Source organism: Varanus komodoensis, unplaced genomic scaffold (assembly GCF_004798865.1).
Source record: "Varanus komodoensis strain SLA01 unplaced genomic scaffold, ASM479886v1 scaffold5, whole genome shotgun sequence".
NCBI classification, from domain to species: Eukaryota; Metazoa; Chordata; class Lepidosauria; order Squamata; family Varanidae; genus Varanus; species Varanus komodoensis.
The window spans coordinates 52,074,566-52,095,341 of record NW_025336087.1 but is presented as its reverse complement, the minus strand read 5'-3'; the positions used below and the strand labels follow the sequence as shown (position 1 = coordinate 52,095,341).

Here is a 20,776-nt window from a genome sequence, read left to right as displayed (position 1 = left end):
GTGTTATATAGTAGGCAGCCCATTAGATGCACAGCACAAGTCTACGTAAATTATTAAAAAAACCAATCTGCAAGCATCTTGAAGAAAATGCAGTACTTCATAGAAGCTGACATGAATTTATCAAAAATGAATTCTGTCAGGCTAATTTAATCTCATTTTTTGACTGGGTAACCTCCCAAATGGACGGAGGGAACACTGCGGACATAATCTACCTCAACTTTAGCAAAGCTTTTGACATAGTGCCCCATGACATTCTCATAAGCAAATTAGCAAAAGTGTTCTAGATAGAAAAACTATTAGGTGGATCCAAAATAAGCTGCTAAATCGGACACAATGAGTGCTCATTAATGGCACCTTTTCAAACTGAATGGCGGTAACTAGCTGCAGGGTTTAGTCTGGGACCCAGTACTCTTCAACATCTTTATTAATGATTTAGATGAGGAAGTACAAGAAAAGATAATAAAATTTGCAGAGAATACAGAACTGGGTGGAATAGCAAACACCCTAGAAGACAGAATGAAGATCCAGGGTGATCTTGATAAACTTGAATGCACGGCTGAAAGCAACAGAATGAGATTCAATAGGGACAAGTGCCAAGTCCTCCACCTAGGAAGAAGAAACCAGATGCATTAATACAAGACGGGGAATACGTACCTCAATGGACCTTGAAAAAGACCTTGGAGTTATTGTGAACAATAGGCTAAATATGAGCCAATTGTTTGATGTAGCCACCAAAAGGGCAAATGCTATTTTGGGATGCATTAACAGAAGTATTATTTCCAAATCATGAGAAGTAGAAGTTCCCCTGTACTCCTAACTAGTCAGATCTCATCTAAAATACTGGCACTGGCATGTTCAGCCTTAAAAAGAGAAGACTGAGGGGGACATAGTATCCCTCTGTAAATACCTCAAAAGCTGTCACAAACAAGATCTCTTCTCACTGATACCAGAGTGTAGGACATGGAATGATCAAATCAAGTTGCAATAACCCAGATTCAGATGTCAGGAAAACGTTCCTTACTGTCAGAGCAATACAACAGTGAAACCAGCTACCTAGAGAGGTGGTGGGCCCCTTCTGACTCTGCTATTCTATGATTCTATGTATGTTTACTCTGAAATAAATCCCACTAAGTTCATTGGGACTTACTCCTGCATAAGTGTGCTTAGAATTACAGTTTATATGTTGCAAGCTTTTTGACATCTTTATTCTCACAAAGTTCTTTCATGGGCAAAGGCAAAAATATAATAAGATGAACTGTATTTGCACTTGCTCTACAGCTACACAGGAGGTTGGTGATTGTATCTCACAGCTTAACTTCTGAATCATTTCCATCCCCTTTTAAATGATGGTTTTCATTCAAAGGAGTTGGAAGGGGAACATACTTTTCCCCATCATGTTCACACAGCTTGATGGCAGACCTGCAGTCCTTTTGAATAGTCAAAGGAATTGATCCCAAAATGTATGCTTGGGCTGCAGGTGGGCCCTGCATCTGAAAAGGATAAGGATCCATGCTGTGTGGGGAATTAGTGACATCTATTGGTTGAAGAGGGTATAGCAGCTAGACAATATTTTAACACAACCATGTTCTGTTTATGAATTCTGTGCCTTGCCATAAATCAGAAAAATTGCCAGAAAAGGGGCCTTTAAAAAACAAAACAGGAGAATGCAGAAAAATAATGGAATGTATTGGGCTCACAAGGACATAATCTGGATTCTTTATAATAACTGGCAATTGAAACCCCCAATATTTCCGCTTGCATACTCCCAAGACAATTGAATTTATAACTCATTAAATATTCATCTTTTAATTTCTGTTGGGTTCTCTGTATTGTATACGTGTGACCAACTATATTACATTAGCTAAATGAAACAACACTGCCTTAAATGGTTTATTGATTGCAGCCCCAGAATGCAAAACACTGAAATAAACACCAAAATCAGATGGGCTTTTACTCATTTCAACAGTATGGTATGGAGGAGGAAAATAGGAGACATTTTTCCTCCTCCTCATTATAGTAGAACTCACTGGTGCTGTACAGTGGGGCAGATCAAAAGAAGCAGTTCACAGGAACACAGAGTAGCAGAGTTGGAAGGGGCCAATCTTACCATCAGTGCAGTTCCATCCAGAGTATGGAATTTGCTAGAAGATGTACTAAATGATGCCAGAAAATATACAGCATTACAAGGGATTAGACAAATTAATGAAGGATAAGGCTGTCAATGGCTGCTCATCCCGATGGCTATATATTACCTCCAGGATGCTAGTTGCTAGGGAACATGAACAAAAGACAGTATTTTGCTCATGTCCTGTTCGTAGGCTTCCGGTGGGCAGCTGGTTGGACACTGTAGGACAAGGATGCTTGACAAAATAGGCTTTTGATCAGCTCCAGCACGATGACGCCTGCACTTTTATGAAGAGGGTGCAGTTTGCATCCCTTATACTTACTATTTTAACAGATGCTGGCAAATGAGTCCAGCTTTATATGGGACAGAATATCCTTTACTTTGATACAATGCAGCCTTCAAGCTAAGTTACATAGCTGTCACAGCTGCAAAATTGTGCTCACCCCATCTGAAGAAAGCCATGGGTGCTGGCAACCCTATGCATGGCCCCTGCTGTGATGCACCCCCCCCCCCCCGAGGGAGGGCTGGTCCACTCCATTCCCCTAAAGTGGGACCACCCCTTCAGCGGGGAGGGGCAGCTGTACCAATCCCCCTTAGACTAAACCCCCCAGGCTTCAAACTGTACCACCTGCAAAGCTTATGTGCGGGTTCGGGACAGCTGCCACTTAGTGACTAACGGTACTACTTCAGGGTTCAAACACAGATGCTCATTTAAATTAATTAAAATCAACTGATGTGTTTTGAAACCTGAATAATTACAAGGGTCATACCTGTAGCATCCTCTTAGTATGCATGTCGGGTTTCATGTGCTCTTGGCGCTCTGGTGCTGACAGATAGGCACACCTCTTTTGTTGACATTATTACTGATTTATGAGTTCTTTTTGCAATTTGCATGCACTTTAAAAGCCATTCTTAAATTTGTGTGCCTTTATATTTTCCCCAAAGAAGACCTAGTCTAAAAGCATTTAGGGTACTCTCCATAAAATAAATAACTGCTTTTGAGCACCAATTTGATGCTCACCTGCTTCTTTGCTGTTGTTTGCATGTATGTTTGCTTGCCTGTTTTTTGAGGGGGTGTCCCCATTCTCTCTTCATAGAATCTTATAGAGTAGTAGAGTTGGAAGGGGCCATGAAGGCCATTTGGTCCCCCTGCTGCTAAAGGACGCCAAGTTACACTAACTTGTTGCAAAGCAAGCCAGATTATGGACTTGCATGGTATTTCAGCAATGATTCTATACATACTTTGAAAGGCACGTGCATATATGTTAAATAATCACTACTTCCAGGCTTAGCTGTTAAGTCTGCCAAACAGCAGCCTGACCTCAGAGCCTATCCGAATCACAGTAGGGTAATGAAACCTCACACAACATGGACATTCTGCTAGAAAAAATATATCTAAGTCACATTTCCATAATGTGTTATCTCATGTTAGGTTGCCAGTTTAGCTTCAGAGTGACAGACGGTGCATTTAGCCAAACAAGGCAGCAGTGGCAGTGGTTCTATGTATCTCTCAGAGGCACTTGCCATGCGCTCCCTGTGCCAGTGTGCCTGTGTGCGCACAAGCAGCTGTCTGTGTTGATGGGAACTCAAGCGAAGAAGAGATTGTTACGGGATCTCAGCAAGGTCCAGCAGCAGATCAAGGCCAGGGGATGTTTGGGGAGATATGAGATGAGGAGTTGGTGCTGGAGCCTGACAAGAACTCTGGTCTGCCCTGTGGGAATGGGGCACAGTCAGAGGATGGGCCTGATCCGCCACAGGGGAGTGGGAACAGGGAGCCGAGGGGCCTGTCTGACATAGAAGTCCTAGCATAGAAGAGGCGCTACCCAGTTGCCAGGCAGAAGCCCCAGCGGGAGGTTCAGCTGGGTGACAAATGGGAGCAGTGAAGGCGGGCACAATTCCACAGTGCTCCACACGCAGGAGCCAAATGCCAAAAGGACTGTAAGGAAGGCTGGGAATGAAGAATTCAGAGAGGGCTCAACATTTCACTCTGTGTGAACTCAGAGGCATGTAACAATAACACCTTTTGGAAAAGCAGCTGAGGATACATCCATTTACTCAAGAGGAGAACCACCGCTCACAACAGCAGAGCCAACAGTACCCGCAGGGTTGGTGTGCCAGCATGTTGATTAGTTGATGTCAGCTTAGAATTCCCTGCTCCTCCCAGCTTAGCTGCAGTCCTTACAGCAGCTGAAGGGGAAATGAATTATCTCAGCAAGGGTATATTGTCCTGTTATCATGGAAAGTATTTTCGAAAGGATGGTCTTGCATGAACAATTAAGACCTTACAAAAGATCTGTTCTTGTTTGGGAAGAAAACATGCAGAATTGGTTTGTTGTCTGCATTTTTGAATTCTCCTTGAATACCTGACAATGTATTTGTCACGTCCAACTAAAAAAATAACAGTTCCATCACTGTTCATAGCATCACCAGGCCAACAACAACAACTTCTTCAGCAGAGCTTGTCTGTCTTTTTTTCAGATGTTTGTCACAAAGAAATCTAGTGGGGGAATCTTCTCCTGGCATGACAATTTAGTGATAAGGAATGCTTTATTTACATAACTGTAGCTGTTAAAAGTGAAAGACCTGTACCAATACACATAGTGGTGAAAGATACACTTAGCTCTGCTTTTGGATTTCCTGACAAATAAAGGAGAGAAAACAGAGATTGCTATACACCAGGATGAAAGAGGGGGTCACTTGCCACATCCTGGTTTTTAATTTTACATGCACTTTCATGCATACACATGAAAAGGATGTTTTATCATGTCCTCCAGCTGGCTGCTGGAATCCCAGTCTCCTTCACATCAGAACTCATCCTGTCTTGAAAAGCACCAGCTAAGGGAAAACAGCATCAAAAGGAGATGCAGCCAAAGGAGGAAGGGAAAGGTTAGTGTTATCCTCTCTCTTTTAAATGAACTGACAGTTGTTAGTTTCTCCAACTTTTTCAACACTGTTCAGAATCTTCAGCTACTCCAGAATGGGAGGAAAGTAATCTCTCCTTTTTTTCTCAGGGTTCTTTTTATGAGCACTTATTGCTGCATTTTCTGTGGTTCACTGACAGTTTTAAACATCCCCCCTGCCCAGAAATAAATGCAAATGTAATGGCTAGGAAGTAAATGGCAGGGCATTTTGTGTAAGTGTCCACTTGCACATTTGCAAAAGATTGGCAGTAATAGTAATACACTAACAAGCACAACTGCACATTTTCTGGTCTGAAAAGGAGGTAAATTAGTGATAGTTTGTTGCAAAGTGCTGCTGGAACATCAGGCTTAGCTGTCACCAGTGGCAACTTGAGCAAAACCACAGAGCAGCAGCAGGTTTCACTGCTCTTGCTGAGCCTGTCTCTAGCCAGTCCCTGCAGCTGGGGATAAACCTGCCTCCCAGGTTCATGAATCAAGCAGCCCCTGGCACAACACCTACACGCAGCTATGGGTTGTCAGAATGGCTGAAAATAAGTCACGCTGCAGGACGCTGTCTGCGTCCGATTCCCACACATGCCCCCTGTGACTAGTTACTCACTGGAGTTGTTGCATTATGTGAATCCCTTCAGCGTGTGAAGCATTAGTAACACACATTCTGCAGAACGTTCTGTATTCAGTGGGTTCACAGATCAAGGCCTGAGAATAACTATTTTAGGGTATTCTATCATCATGTGGAAATGTTAATATAATGTTTGGGTATTTGGGAAGGAAAATCTGTTTTTTTAATGGAGCAGTTTAGGAGTCTCTTCATAATGTTTGCCCCCTAGCTTTAGACCTAACATCAAATGACATTACTTTTTATGTTATCTTGTGTGATTACTGACTAAAAGTTGTAAACTAACAAATGACCATTTTTTAAATGCAGGGGAGAAAACCAGTGTCTGCATTTGAGGAAGCCTAGTATGAGGGATTGTTGGAGCATTTAGAAGGGTTTAAAATAACTCACTCAATGAAAAGATGAAACATCTAATGGATTCAAACAGTTGCATAAGTTACTGAGTTTATTGCACCCGAGACCAGAGACATGCTTAAAAATAGAAACCTGAAATTGGTGCAGCCAATTGCCCAGTCTTATCAGTAGCATAAGGGTTACATGCTGTTCCACTGGTTTAGAGGACTCTGGGAGACAAGATAGGAGGCCTTGCTTTCCACAAACTATTTATTGGAGAAAGCAATATATCTTTGACTTTAACTGGAACTCTCTGGATTAACTGAGTAATGGCCCAAAGAGGTAGACTTCTTGCACCTAGACATCTCAAAGTGAATCACAACCAAGTTTTTTTTTTAAATTAAAGGGTGTCTGGAAAGCTACCAGCAACTAGATAAAAATCTGAACCAACAGAAAATATTACTTGGGTGCTGTGGGCTGCAATATTTTGTCTTCAGATAGTTTTGGGACCTTTGTCTCAAAACCAGAGACATTTGGGGATATCAGGGAGGTACTGTTATGAAATAAACTCCTAAATGTCTTTTAAGGAGGAAAATCCAGCAGGTGCACCGTGCCTTTTGACTTGTGGTGCTAGGAGCTGTCCATCCAGAATCATAGTGCTTACCATCTCTCACACACACCATTTACAGAGTGTGCACGCCTCCTGCACACCCACCCCAGAAGTCCATCCCACTGACCTTGTGCCTCCTCAGCCCAATCATCCACATCACCGTGTGGGAGAAGGCAGGTAAGCAGACGAAGGGGCTGGCTGCCTCCTCTCAGTGGCCAAGCCTAACTCTTCTCCCTGCACGGAGCAAAGACACTGGATGAACAGCCATCTAGAGTGGGACACGCAGATGTGCAGTGGGGGCAAGCAGAACCATCACTTACCTCATGGGTCCTCAAACTATGGTCTGGGGGCCAGATCCAGCCTGCCATGCCTATTTGGACCCACTGCGTGAGCACCCCGCCGCCCACCTCGCCCTGCACGTGGGGAGGCGGTGGTTTGATCTCTCGGAGAAAGCGATCTCCAAGCAAGCAAGCAAGCAAGCAAGCAAGCAAGCAAGCAAGCAAGCAAGCAAGCCACTGCCTCATGCACCCGCCTCGCGGTGCGTGCCCACCCCGCCTCGCCTCGCCTCCCCTCGCCGTGTGCGCCTGCCTGCCTGTGCCTTGCCTTGCCGCACGCGCTGCCCCCGCCTAAGTGTGCATGCCCGCACGCGCTGCCCCCGCCTCTGCCCCCGCGCCAGCCCGCGAGCACTGCCGGCACCACCTTTCTGGCCCGTGCCCAGCACTGGCACCTTTCAAGTGGCCCCCTGGTGGAAAAGTTTGAGGACCCCTGGCTTACCTGGTCCTTCTAGTTGGGAAAAGAAAAAGATGGGTGATTCTAAGGAAACTCTGCACAGGATACCAGCTGGTCTCCCCCGGGCCATGCATCCAACCGGGGGAGGGGGTAGTCACTTAACCTGGTCTTCCCCAACCTGGTGGCCTCCTAGAATTTCCATCCAGCAAGGCCACTGACTGGAAATTCCGGGTGTTGCAGTCCAAATATGTCTGGAAGACACCAATTTGGAGAAGACTGTCTTAACCCATTTGCTCAGTCCTTCTTTATTTCAGCAGCAAGAACTGGGCAAGTGATGGTTGCTTAGGGCTGCGAGGACTCACACTATGCGGGCACTTGTCCTCCCCGCTGCAACACTCCACCTGCTTGTGCATCCTTGCTGCTTGCGCAGCGCTGCAGGAAAGATCAGGCTCCGTGGGTCGTGGCCAGCTGGTTTCCCTCACCGGCGGGGAGAGGAGGGGAAGGAGGGGGTACGGCACGTCAGCCACAGTGGCCTCTTCCTTTGGCTGCTACTCATTTTGCCCTCTCTATTTTCCACGTGAACGTGCATTTTGATATCATGTTAAGGACAACAAAAGGAACGCCGCAGAATAAGAATACATCCATCAAGAGAACAAAAGAAACAAAGTCACGAATTCCGAATCTCTAACGGAGCTGCTTGTTGGACATCTGCAACAAGAATGAAGTGGGAGCGCAGTACCTACCGAAGGAGCGGAAGTATAAGCGTGTGTACGGTATGTGTATTGTCAGAAAACAATACAGACCACTGCACTTAGTTGGAATTTGATCAAAAGTCTGCAGAGCTTCAGCACAGGGCATGGAGCCCGTGGCGCCTTTCCGAAAGTTAGGATCCTCCGCGTGCTGCCCTTACGCCGTAAGCGCGCGCAACCGCGTCTCCCCGGCTTTACTAACGCGCTGCTCGGTAAGTGTGCTGCTTTGGAAACGTTTCCTGGTGGGCGGTGCAGGGCAGGAGTGAGTAGAGGAATACTAGGGCTTGAACTGCGAAACCAGTGGCGATCTACGTGCCCCCCTGCAGAGCACACGGCCAGCTAGACCCACACACGGCCCCTTGCTGCGCAGAGCGCGCCCGCTCCCTCCGCTCCGCTGCCCGGAAAGAACGAGGGCAAGCGAGGGAGTGCAGATGGCGGCCGCAGCGGGCCCCCAAGCCAGGCAACAGGGGGCCCAGAGGGGACGGACAAAAGCGGAGACACGAGCAGCCCCCGCCGACCCCCAGCCGGGGCCGCGTCCGCGCGGCTGACGGCTTTTCTTTTCTCCTCGGACGGGAGGAGCGGCTGCTTTCGCCGCGCACGGTTGCACCGCTCGGCTCCTCGCCTCGCTGAATAAAAGCGCCAGGAAGCCAAAGCGCCCGCTCTCGGAGAGGTGTGAGAGCGTCTCGTGGTCTTAGGCCCCGAGCGGGTGGTTTCCATTCCGGATTAATGATTGCTCTCTTTAAAAATGGCTTTGCGCTTTAAGAGCACTGGAAAAGAAAATTCAAGGCAAGACGAAACAATCTGGAAGCGGAAGGAAACCTCCAAAAGTAAAAATGTTGCGAGGCCTGCTTCTGGAGTTGGAATGCGAAGCGAGGCTGGACAGCTGCGTTGGGCCGGGCCAAATGGGGGAGGAGCGAATCCGGAGCTGTCTCGGCGTGGCAGCGGTGCCCCAGTTCCTGCAGCCGCCGACGCCGCTTCTGCTTGCGCCGCAAACTGGTGGGCGGGGGGATAAATAGCTCGCTCAGCAGCGCGCTCTGCGTGATCGGGTTGAGCCGAGAATGGCCTGGGGTGGGGAGACCCCCTGGTGCTGAGCGACGCCGGGTGCAAGCCGAGCAAAGGCCGCGGTTGCGCTTCTTTCCTCTCCCAGCAAAGCGATTCTGCCATGGTGGTGCGGGCGCTGCTGCTGCGGGCGGTGATCATGGGGCCACCCGGGTCCGGGAAGGGCACCATCTCTTTGCGCATTGTCAAGCACTTCGCCCTGAAGCACCTCTCCAGCGGGGATCTGCTCCGCGAAAACATGAACAAGAAGACCGGTAGGAAAGGCTACTTAAGTGTTTTGGGGTTGTGTGTGCAAGGAGAGAGAGAGATACGAGGAACGCGTTAGATGTATCATGCCCAGTGGAGCCCAGTAGCAAGCATCTGGGAGCCAGTGACAGGGACTTTGAAGCGAGGAGGCGGCAGGGTCTCAAGGAAGGTAACCTTAGACTTTAGCGTCATTGCCACCTTTTCAATTTAGCAGGGCTCCATTGCCTTAAACAGATGCGAAATGTGCAGAAATTAAGCAGCTGTTTCTTGTCTGGCTTAGAATTGTGGGGGTGAGAGAAGGAAGCCGCTGTACTCCAGGTAGCAATTTTAAATGATTCAGGTTTGTGAATATATCCGGCCTCCCCCAGCTCCTCTTGTAATTGCCACTTTGCTCTGGCCTTTTGAAGCTCCCACACTGCCCAGTGCTTAACAAATAGGTACCCCAGCTTTTGTGGCACAGGCTGTGGACATTCATGGTCCAGCATTGGCTTGAGGGCTGTGTTCACAATATGCCTGCCTGCACCACATTCTTGTCTGCTCCTGGAATGATAGGCTAAAGTTAAAACTGTCATGGGGATGGGGGGATATATGGTACTTGCTTTCTGGTGTAGCGCTGGCCAACACTTCATGCACTTGTCTTGTAATGCTGGTTTGACATGTTAATTTAGCATTGGAAGTGTGCCAAGACTATAAAAACAGCTCTGTTGGGTTAAGGCCAAAAGCTTGCTCCATTAAGATCTTTACTTGACTGATGAAACACCAGCATGGATTTATAGTTCTGGTATTATTTTTAAATATTTTATTATATTACCTCACTTTTATTCCTCTTGCAAGGAATCCACAGTGGCTTAAGATTCTTCTCCTCTCCATTAGGTCCTCATAACAACAACGCTGTGAAGTAGGTGAATCTGAGAATCCCGGAGTGGCCCAAAGTCATGCAGTGTACTTTGTTAGACTGAAACCTTGATCTCCCAAGCCCCAGCTCAGCACTATAACCACTAGGCCACACTGGTGCACTTTCTTTTTCCATAGTGAGCATCAACCAGCAATGCCAACACTGCTGTTTTATACATTGGTGTGGCTGAGTACGTGAAGGTTCAGCAACTGGTACATGTGCATGCAAACGCCAAAGTTTATTCTCCTGTTCCTCCCAGAGCCTTTGTATGTGTGATAGAAATAGAGACTATGATATTTCTCTATTTCTCACATTACACACATTGTGTCTAGCACATTACATGTAAGACACAAATCTAGTTACTTAAAAGTTACTCAATGGCATTTTCGTAATTGGGGTTACTTAATTTTCTCCCTCCTTGTACTTTACTGATATCTCACATGCCTTTGAATTTGAGGTCTTTAGCAATTTAAATACTGTTTAAATACAGGCAGTTTAAGTGTACACTGCAGCAGTCACAAGTCCATGTGAGTTAAACATTTACTTGTATTGATATTTGAAGGACTGACATGCATGACGACGCTGATACTTTTTTTCACTGCCGCTGGTATAAGCTATCACAGATAGGTCTAAGAGAACCGTTGTAGCAGTTCCTCACTGAAACAGAATGGTGGTAAAAGCAACCATGGGTGGAGTGGGAGGGCAGAAATTAAAATGAGGGATTGTTATGATGTGTGTTACTAAAATGTGGAGTTGGGCTGTTCTGTGCGGTGATTTTTTTATATATATATAATCAGAGTAAGCCCAAAGTCAAAGAACTCCACATCTCATTCGGATGCAAGTTTACAGAGGAGCCAAATCTGCCTGTGTTCTGGGAAATACTTCTAGGTAAAGTTGCACTGCTGTACACTGTCTTAAGGGCATTAGGAATCTGTCTGGGGAATATATGGGGAGTGACCTTTGGAAGGGAACTAGAGGAACAATTACCTGATTGGTACAGTAGATGGGTAAGATAAAAGATTACTGGAAGATGGAGTTTGGAAAGTTAAAACAACCTGTGTGTGCATGTGAAAGTCAAGACACAAAGCCTTTAATTATGGGAGATAAGGAAAAGGGCAAGAATGAACTTATTCTGACAGCAAGCAGCTAAAACAATGAGATTGCAGGAGATAGATATGATGTTGGAGGAGGCTGCTGAAAAAAGAGCCAGTAGTTCCTATTTAATTGTGTTTTGGTTAATTGACTCAGTGCTATGGAAGATACAATTTTTTGGATTGACTTCTTAGCCACTCCAGGAGCCTTTTTGGATGCAGGGGTAGAAATGTTTCTAAATAATGCTGGATAGGGAGAAGTTTCTGTGGCAGCTGTCCTGATCCTGCATGTTTGAAGGTATTGCTGTGGAATTTACTTCTAAGTTAGCCGTTTAGAAGCAAGGTGTATACATCAAAAACGGCTGCAGAAATGAGGGGCTGGCAAAGGCAGTGCTGAAGGAATGGCCAGATGAGGCATCCCTGTTAAGATGGCAAATGGGACATGCAGTTTGGTAGGAAATGGGGAAAATAGTTGAGTGATACCCAACTAGTGCAGCTCAGTCCCCTGTGCATGTAAAACTTAGGGCAACCACCTCATGCTGTCATCCCCATCATATAATTTGGCTTTAAGAAAACCAAACAAACCTACTTAGCTTAGTTGGTCAGCATTTAATATAGTCTTCCTTCAGAGACTGAAAGATGAAGAACAGTCTGTGAAATTCTTAGTTTTAGCATAGCTGAGATGTTGGTGTTGCAAGAGGAGAACCTTTGGCTTGAATTTAATTGTTCAGCAGAACTTGCCTTGCATTGGTCTTGAGACAGTTCTGTAACAGAGCCCTTACTTTCTTTCCAGAAGTGACTGCTCTTTCCTGGTCTCTCTTTCTCCCTTGACAAGATGACATAAACATTTAGTGTAAAAACAGGAAAAAAAAACCCTTAAAAATGCTGGCTGGCAGGAGAGTTGCATGGTTCAATACAGGATTCTAAGAAAGCTTTTGTTTGTTGTTGCTCTTACAGAAGTCGGTATACTTGCTAAGTCATATATTGATCAGGGGCAACTGATTCCTGATGACATCATGACGCAGCTGATGCTAACGGAGCTGAAAAGTCTAGAGCAGAACCACGTGCTGCTGGATGGTGAGAGATCCACTGTAACTTTACAGTCCGCCAAGCGTGGCCTCTTGGCAGGGCACACAGAAAATTAAACACAGAGAGGCCAGGCAGCCTTTCTTACCCTTTAGAACTTATTTAAGTGGGTCAAAAGCTGAACCTTCTCAAGTTCCCATAGTGACACAAGTCTTTACCAAAGAAACCAATGTGGCCTAGAATATACTTTTCAGAGATTAAAAAAGCTACCTGTTCTTCATAGGGCAGATTTTGTTTAGAAATGGAACATCTCAGGCTGCATCTTCTCCCCTGTGAACTTAGATCTGTGCAAATAATGAAAATTGCTTACTTCCTGTAGAATTTCAAGACAAAAATGTGTGTGAGAGAGAGGTTTAGCCCTTCTTCCTAGTGTGCTATAATCCCAGTCCAAACCAGGCATGTTTTCAGGAGAATAAGAAAAATGATTGCTCATAGCAATTCCATGTGTGATTACACAAAAATTTACCTGGGCCTTTGGTAGCACAGAATTGTAAATTTGGAAACTTCTGCAATGCTGTACAGTCCAAGTTCATGATGCAAAGCACAACTATCCTTCCCATCATCTCCCCTTAAGAAAACAGCCATCCTTTGACCATCCATTGCTTTTCTGCAGAGTAGGCAGGCTGGATAACTGTTCCAGCCAAGTACCTGTCTCTAGATGGCTCCAGTAAGCAAACTGTGTGCTATGGGGAAAGCCATGACATTCGTCTTTTTAAGATAAGGGTCCATCTCTTTATGAGTTCATTTCTGTGCTTTGAGTTTTGATTATGCCATTTTGCATTTTCACAGGATTCCCCAGAACTGTTCCACAGGCTGAAGCCCTGGATAAAGTGTGTCCAATAGATACTGTGATTGACTTAGATGTGCCTTTTGAGACCATCCAACAACGCTTGACTGCACGCTGGATCCATCCTGCCAGTGGCAGGGTCTACAATCTCGAATTCAATCCTCCCAAAGTCGCTGTAAGTCTTGGCCGTCTCTAGCACAGCCATGCAGAATTCAGTATCCCCCCCCCCCTTTTCTCACCTAAACACTCTACCAATCATTTGATCACTCTGCATCTTCTTGCAAATGCACTTACAGCCCTGGCTGTTGTCATGCACGAAGGACCTTCTGCATGTCAGGGTGTGCTCAGTCCCTGGGTTGTGGCCCTTCCTAAATCCTAGTGGGTGTAGTGTAATGTTATACAGCTAACCACCAGGAATGCAATTCTATTTGGCTATTCAGTGTAAAGGATGTTTATTTCTGATATCAAGGAATGTAAAAGGGGGAATAATTCAGGACAGGGCTGTCTCTCTTTCCAATAAAATCCCTTCAAACACAATTTGTGAGCCAAATAATACCTTTTGGAATGGACATGACTCTGTCTCTTTGCCATCACCAGGGCCATGATGATGATACTGGAGAGCCTCTTGTTCAGCGTGAAGATGACAAACCAGAAACGGTCATGAAGAGGCTGAAATCTTATGAAGCACAAACCAAACCTGTCCTAGAATATTACCGGTAAGTGCCTTGTCTTACTAGACTTGTTCTAGGGGTACAGCACTCATTCTCCCTCTCCACTTCTTCTTTTCTAAGATCCTCCCAGCTGCTCAGGGCTGTTTCAGAGGTACTACAGAAGTGGTAAAAAGAAATCCATCCCTGTGCCTTTTGGGGCTGCATAAAAGGGAGGAGGCAGGCACCATCCCATATTCCTGTGCAACAGCCCTGTTCTTACACTATTAGGAGAACTTGTGGGCATCATGTGCTTTTGCAGCTTGCTGCAGGTGCAGGCCTCCAATCTGGACTGGGACCACATGGCGGATAAGTTAAAGTCCCTTTGTCTCCCATGCTAGGTTCCCAACTTGGAGTGGGACTGTTGCATTTACTCTCAAGTAAAAAAACGGCAGCTGTTAGCTGCACATCCTTTAATGGTGTGCCACTCCCCACTCATGTGCCACTAAATTTGGCAGCAGTAGCTCTGTGTGGTATGAAGTTAAAAAGACAAATGAATCTGAAAGCTAAATTTGACTCCTGCAGGTATTGAGTAGGAAAGCAGCCACACTTCCTTTCAAACTAAGTTGGCCACTGTAGTACTCAGTCGTTCTACACATTTTGCCCTTTTTGCCTCCCTCTGCCCGTTTTGGCCACTACCAAATGGTGGTGATTTGTTGGAGGCAGGGACAAACCAGCCGTTTTGCTCAGGGATGTGTCCTTGGACCTCTGACAGTCACCCATCCCCGCTCTGGTGTGAGAGGCTTAAAGGTTCTTCTCATGATGCTTGACATTTTTTTTAAAGAGAAAATGGTTGTATTCATAAAGGCTTTTTCAAACGACAGGTTTGAAACAGTGGGAAGTATCAAGTGAAAGTGCAGGATTAGACCAATTCATGGAGGAGGAGGCTATCAGTGGCTGCCAATATGCCAGTTAATACCAGTTGCTACGGGCCATGAGCAGAAGGTGCCACTGCACACCTTCCCATATGCATCCAGGTGAGAAAAGAATGTTGGACTAGATAGGCCAGGATGGGGGAGCTGCAGCTGTCCAGAAGATACTGGATTCCAACTTCCATCATCTGGGGCTGAAAGGGTTGAATTGCAGTATCAGCTGGAGTGCTACAGGTACCATCATCCCTTTGGTCTGATCTAGCATGTCCCTTATGCTCTTAAAAACAAAAGACCAAGTGAATTTCTAAAGGGCCTATATCATACACACACTGTTAAACTTATGCAAATATATACAAATCTGCATAATTTGTCCAGCTCAAAGTCCTGGTTTTTCTTAGTCTCTTTCAGTTGAGTTCCTGCATGGGTTAAGGGTGGGAATTATTCTGTTGCCCTGTCAAAATCTTTGTGACCTGCAAAAGGGCAAACCATCTGTAGGCAAGTAGGACTAACTCTTCTCTTGTCTCCTCTGTAGCTGCAAAGGAGTGTTACACTCTTTCTCAGGAACAGAGACCAACAAAATCTGGCCCCACGTTCACAGATTTCTTCAAACCAAGCTGCCTGACATTACACCCAGCTGAAGGAGGACTAGCACAACGAGGTTGAAGCTACTGGCTAATTGGCTCAACTTCCAGAAATATATTTGCTAATAATTACTGGAATCATGAAAATTTGGGGTGAGGTGGGTGCTACAATGTAACAAGCTACATTTATGAATTACCAACTGAGATCTCTAAAATGGCCACATTGGAACTGTGTTGTAATCTAGTATTTCTGTTCTGATAGGTCATTTGTGAAGTTATTTGTATTAGATGTATCTGAATTTTGTAAAACAAACTGTTTTTTAACAAAATAGAGCTCACTTGTCTGTAAACAGGATCAACAAAGGGTACTGTTTTAAATACTAATACGCTGTCTAGTTTTATACAATACACATCAAATAGTATATAGACAAGTCTCCACTAGGAATGTTGGAGAACTAGGGTCCTTAGTTCTGCACTCTCTGTGGTGGTGGAGATGGATTCTCTTGAAGTTATCCTACAAGTCCAGAACAAAGACTGCTCAAAAGCACCTCTAGATTCTACCTTCAATTTGAAGCACACTATAATAGTGTAAAGCAGTCAGCCCCTGCCTGGCACCTGCCAGATGTTCTGGACTTTAACTTCCACCAGCCTCTTCTAGTACAAGGGTTGGGGCTGTTGTGTATTTTGGACAACTGCCTTGGGGGCATTAGATGGGAAAAGGCTGGTGTGAGGCTTTCAATTATGGAGCATCTGTTCTGGAAGCAGACTTCACATTTTCTTGCCCTAGCTACATGAGGCAGAACTGGACAGCTGTGTGCCCCTGCTGTTCTGTTTCACTCCTTTCAGGCTCTGCTGCTTGGGATGGCAGCTTTTTTCACACCACAATGCCGGAGCTGCTGGGCCTCCATTGATGGTGCTTGCAACCCTTCTCTGCACTTGCTTGTCATTACATTTGTATCAGTACTATGGAAAAACACCTTGTGAGCAAGTTCTAGATGGGGACAGCCAGCTAGTTAAAATCACCCATTGATGTAAGCTTCAGAAGGAGGTGAGATCTGGTCACTTCAAACTTACTGGAAGCCCTGAACTGTCATTCTCACTGCTGCACCCTCCACTGCTTTTATCCTACAGCCTGATGGTCTCACCCTACTGTTGTTGTAGCACCAGGCACGGATGCAGAAGGTTGTCAGTGGCAGCCCAAGAACAGCTGCCTTTGTGGAAACAGCTAAGCATCAGAACCTGGGGCTACATAGATCTGTTGTAGTCCCAGGAGCGGAGGGTGGTCACAGGGCCAGCCCTTGCTAATGCCTAGGCAGAGTGAGGCAGCTGCTTCAGGTGGTGGTTGTAGGGCAGCAAGAGGCCCCCAGATGTTCCCATTCTCCTGTATTGGCTGCAGTGATGCATGCTTGTTGCTGGAAGAGACTCCCGAGTGAGCAGAGGGGAAGCTGCTCAGTTCACACCCGCTCCAGTCAGCATTACTCCGTACAGTGCCACCACCCAGGAACATTTCTTTGAGAGAGCGGCAAGATGTTGGAGGGCAGAGCTGTGTGCGCCACGTGGCCTGCCTTCCATTTCGCCTCACCTCCCATGCGCACTTAGACAATGCAGCTGCAAGTACTGCAAGTTTTGTGGAAAACCGTCTGATGAAGATGTTGAAGCCACATGCTCCTATGGCAAGCAACCATGCTATGTCTTAAAGGACATAGTTCTTGATATACCCGTATTTTTCTGCCTATAAGATGCCCCCATGTGTAGGACACCCCCCACTTTTCCTACCCATCTCCAGCCAGCAAGCTGCTGCTGTGCGTGCCGCCTCACCGCCCCCCCCACCCACATGCGCCAGTCTCCCACCCCCCCTGAACACGCCCGCGGTTCTCTTGGCCCCGGGTATAAGATGCACCTCCGTTTTTAAGAAAAAGTAGCGTTTTATACATGGAAAAATATGGTATCCTCAGGGACTGTCATTAAAAACAAACACATATTAAAGCAAAATTATATTTTATTAACAGCTAGTTATATTTCATTTCCAAAAAATCAGATGGGACAGTCTTATAAATGTTATTTCAGACTGGTAAGCAAAGTTTGTCACATTACCCCTTTAAGGCGTTAAAAGTAGGTGGTTCTTAAAGCAAAAGGTTTTGCTTCATTTTTGATAGGCTAGATGAGCATTCGCAAAACTCTTCCCCTCCCAAAACAATTTGAACATTGCTGGCTATTTCTAGACCACTTAAAGGTTTTTCTGTCCAACCAATAAAAATCACACACTTAAAACTCATTTTAATCACCACAGCCTTGCCTTTCTAGTGGGATGGATTATTTGTTTTTGCAAGCAAAGCTCTGTGTAGTTAGATGCAGTCTTCGTCAGCTGCAGCCTCAGAGTTCAAGTCCACCATTCATCCTGCTTCCATATTTAGACCTGAGTATGGCAAATGACGAAAATTCCATCACACAGAGGTACATGCCCTGGTTAACAGGGATGCCATCTCCACTGTCAAAGCCCAGTATTCTCAACCATCCTGCAACCCTCCCACAGAATATCAAAACAAAGCTGAGGAACCACCAGTGAGTTAGAGAAGAGTTGCGGAAAACTTCCCAGGAACAAAAGCTTGGAAAAGAGCACACAGCTGGCACGGAAGAAAGCAAGCCATACTGTGAGCAGCTTCCACAATGTACATCAAGGGAGCAATGGAGGAATACAAGGATAAGTTGTCAAAGTCAGCAATCGTACTGCACTCTTCGTGATCCAGCATTTTAAAAGTTCGACAGTACAGTTCAATAGTAACTTGAAAGCATATTAAGTAAGTGTTGCCAAAGAAAATAATGCAAATTGTAGCCTGCAGCAGTTTCGTGCTTCCTACAGCTATACTGTCAATAGCAAAATTACTCATAAAGAGAATTCTATCATTTTCCAATCCAGTTTTCATGAAGATGCCTATATTATTGTCTGACAAATTTTTCTCGTTCCTCTTTTGCCTCTAGATATCTCTGTAACAAGTTAGAAAGTAGGCCAAAGTGGGCAGCCACACATACCTTACTTCTGTTTGCCTAAATGGCACAGGAAGATGGTTTATACTGTTGCATAAAATGGAATAAACAAGAAGCTTCCTTCCCTTGTGTTAGGAACTACACTCTCTTCCTTCCAGCATTTTTTCTGCCAAGTAGAGGGGAACATTGCTTAATGTAAGAGCACAAGGAAAAGGGGACAGACAGGTACAGGCAGTGTTCTTAACCCACATCTTATTTCATATCAAATTATTTTTTCTTGCCCAACTTTATATGTGAATGAGGTAATAATGTGACTAAAATATAGGGCTTCCCTGCCACATCTGATTTGCTCTGATCCTTTCTACTGATCTTGCAATATTAGGAAAGTTACAACACTGCTGATACATGACTAAGCCTTTCGCACGCAACACTTGTTTTAATGGCATAGTTAAAAATATGAAGCGTCACACATCATATAACTATGCTGCTCAGGATTGTTGTGGCTCTGTGGGTGTACTCAACAGTGAACCCAGATTTGCTTCAGCTTAATGTGTAAAATGGCCTTAAGGGAAAACTCAAAAGCATACCTCTGTGGGAACTTCCTTAATTTCATTTAACATCCAAGTTTTGGCTCAGAATGTAAACCAACAGTTCTCTTTCAATCATTCCAGCCTATATGACATTTTCTATTAGAAATTCCAGGAAACTGAGGCTTGCAAATCTTGCTGGCTGCTGCAGACACACACAGTATCAGATCTCATTCTGATCATTTTCAAATGCCATGCGAGTTTCAGAGCGTCTGATATCTGATCAGTCCACACTGAGCAAAACACGGTGTGGTTTCATGCAACCCATTTATACTATTTGCAGCTAACCTCCCCTCTGCTAGGACCTGCATGTACACAGTGAAAGGCCTCTATGATTGCTAAATGTTAAATTAACACATTAATGAATTAAAACATGAGTGGCATGAATCCATCAATAACAACTACAGCAGCATATCAAGTGCTGTAGTGGTCATGCTTGGAAGCTTAACGAATGTCCTATCCAAGAACAAAGTCCATGGAGCATCAAAGCATGTAAGATAATGTCGGCTGCTCCAATATGTACCTCCTCCTCAATTTTCGGTAGCTAAAGCCCAGACTATGAGCCTCATTAATGTCACAATGGGAGCTGTCTGCTGTTTTCCCCTATGCCTTTTACTGAACAATACATTTTTGAAAAATATGGACATCTCTCTATTTTAACAATGAAATCCTGTTTTAAACCTACTGCCAACTCTCATCAGAAAGTCTATCAAAACCTTGAATTTGGCCACTAACTTCCCCACAGCATTTGTACCCTTAGATGAACTTTCATCTATCTTTTTTATGGAATTTTCTTTAGAAATCTAACAAACCTACAGCTGAATCTATTCACAATGAACTGGAAGTGATTTTTGATATGACTTGCTTCCCAGCAGGCACACTCTGGAATGGAAACATCTGGTTGAGAAACTGGCATTCATTTCAATTATGCACGGGAAATGGAAAGTTCCATGCAATTGCACAGACAGTAAACAACTAATCAGATGATTTCAACAACAATTTTGTTGCGTGAGTCTTACACATTTATAGCCATCCCAAACAGTCTTCCTATCACAAAATGACACCAAAGCAAAAAGCCTCAATTTCCTGGCCTGAGAAGATGTCAGGCAAAATCGGATATTTTATACTGAACGTTCTCATTTTACATTACAAAATGGAATCCCACTATACCATTTAATGTAGCAAGGTCAAAATTGAGATTATTTATTTTGATACCACCCAATCGTCAAAGGTTCTCTTTCTGATTAGACATGTCAGATTTGGAAATGATGCAAATAGAAGAGCTAGAGAGCAAAGAACCTCACAGGAAATATATATGGATCTTATTTTTACTCCACGCTTCAATATCTAACATGTTGACATACAAAATATGTTTTTCCCATCTAAGAGCTTTTTTTAACCTCTTCTTTTGGTAGATCAAAAGAAAATGCCACATATAAAGAGGATTCATGAAGGAATGACACTGCACCCCAACATTTTGCTTTGGAAAGAAAGGATCCATTCTGCTTCACAGGCCTCAATTGTTATATTCAAATTATTGAAAGAATGTCTTTTCAGAGTAATTTTGCTAAATGTGGCTAGCAAAGGTTTTTATAGACTGTTTGAATCATTTGGAGCTTCTTCCTCTCTAGGCACCTGTTTGCTAGTTTTCTGATTGTAGTATACTATATTCTTGATAAGGCAGAGTAATCTGAAGGATTCTGTAATGCTTTTTACTCAGGGAGTAAAGCATTGCACACCGAGACCTTTTTTTCAACCTCAGAAATCTGGGAAGTGAGCCTAGCAATAAGAGACACA

The 20,776-nt window shown here is 44.7% G+C and overlaps 1 protein-coding gene across 2 annotated transcripts; it reads left to right on the top strand.

Moving 5' to 3' along the window:
* The first annotated feature begins 8,273 nt into the window (after positions 1–8,273).
* On the top strand, positions 8,274–15,791 carry AK3 (adenylate kinase 3). Of its 2 annotated transcripts, none has more exons than XM_044446838.1 (5): positions 8,274–8,295; positions 12,332–12,451; positions 13,250–13,422; positions 13,845–13,963; positions 15,359–15,791. In XM_044446838.1, exons 2-5 carry the CDS (start codon positions 12,391–12,393, stop codon positions 15,462–15,464), a joined length of 459 nt encoding a protein of 152 aa, XP_044302773.1. In that variant the 5' UTR covers positions 8,274–8,295; positions 12,332–12,390; the 3' UTR covers positions 15,465–15,791. The 2 variants fall into 2 exon arrangements, with proteins under 2 accessions (XP_044302773.1, XP_044302772.1); XM_044446837.1 differs by lacking the exon at positions 8,274–8,295 and adding an exon at positions 8,782–9,396.
* The last annotated feature ends 4,985 nt before the right edge of the window (positions 15,792–20,776 follow it).

Bases quoted from the DNA above. Each gene is read 5' to 3' on its own strand.
- AK3 (XM_044446837.1), top strand. From the start codon at position 9,246: ATGGTGGTGCGGGCGCTGCTGCTGCGGGCGGTGATCATGGGGCCACCC. The intron at 12,452-13,249 runs GTGAGAGATCCA...GCATTTTCACAG, and splicing joins GAACCACGTGCTGCTGGATG to GATTCCCCAGAACTGTTCCA. The intron at 13,423-13,844 runs GTAAGTCTTGGC...TGCCATCACCAG, and splicing joins TCAATCCTCCCAAAGTCGCT to GGCCATGATGATGATACTGG.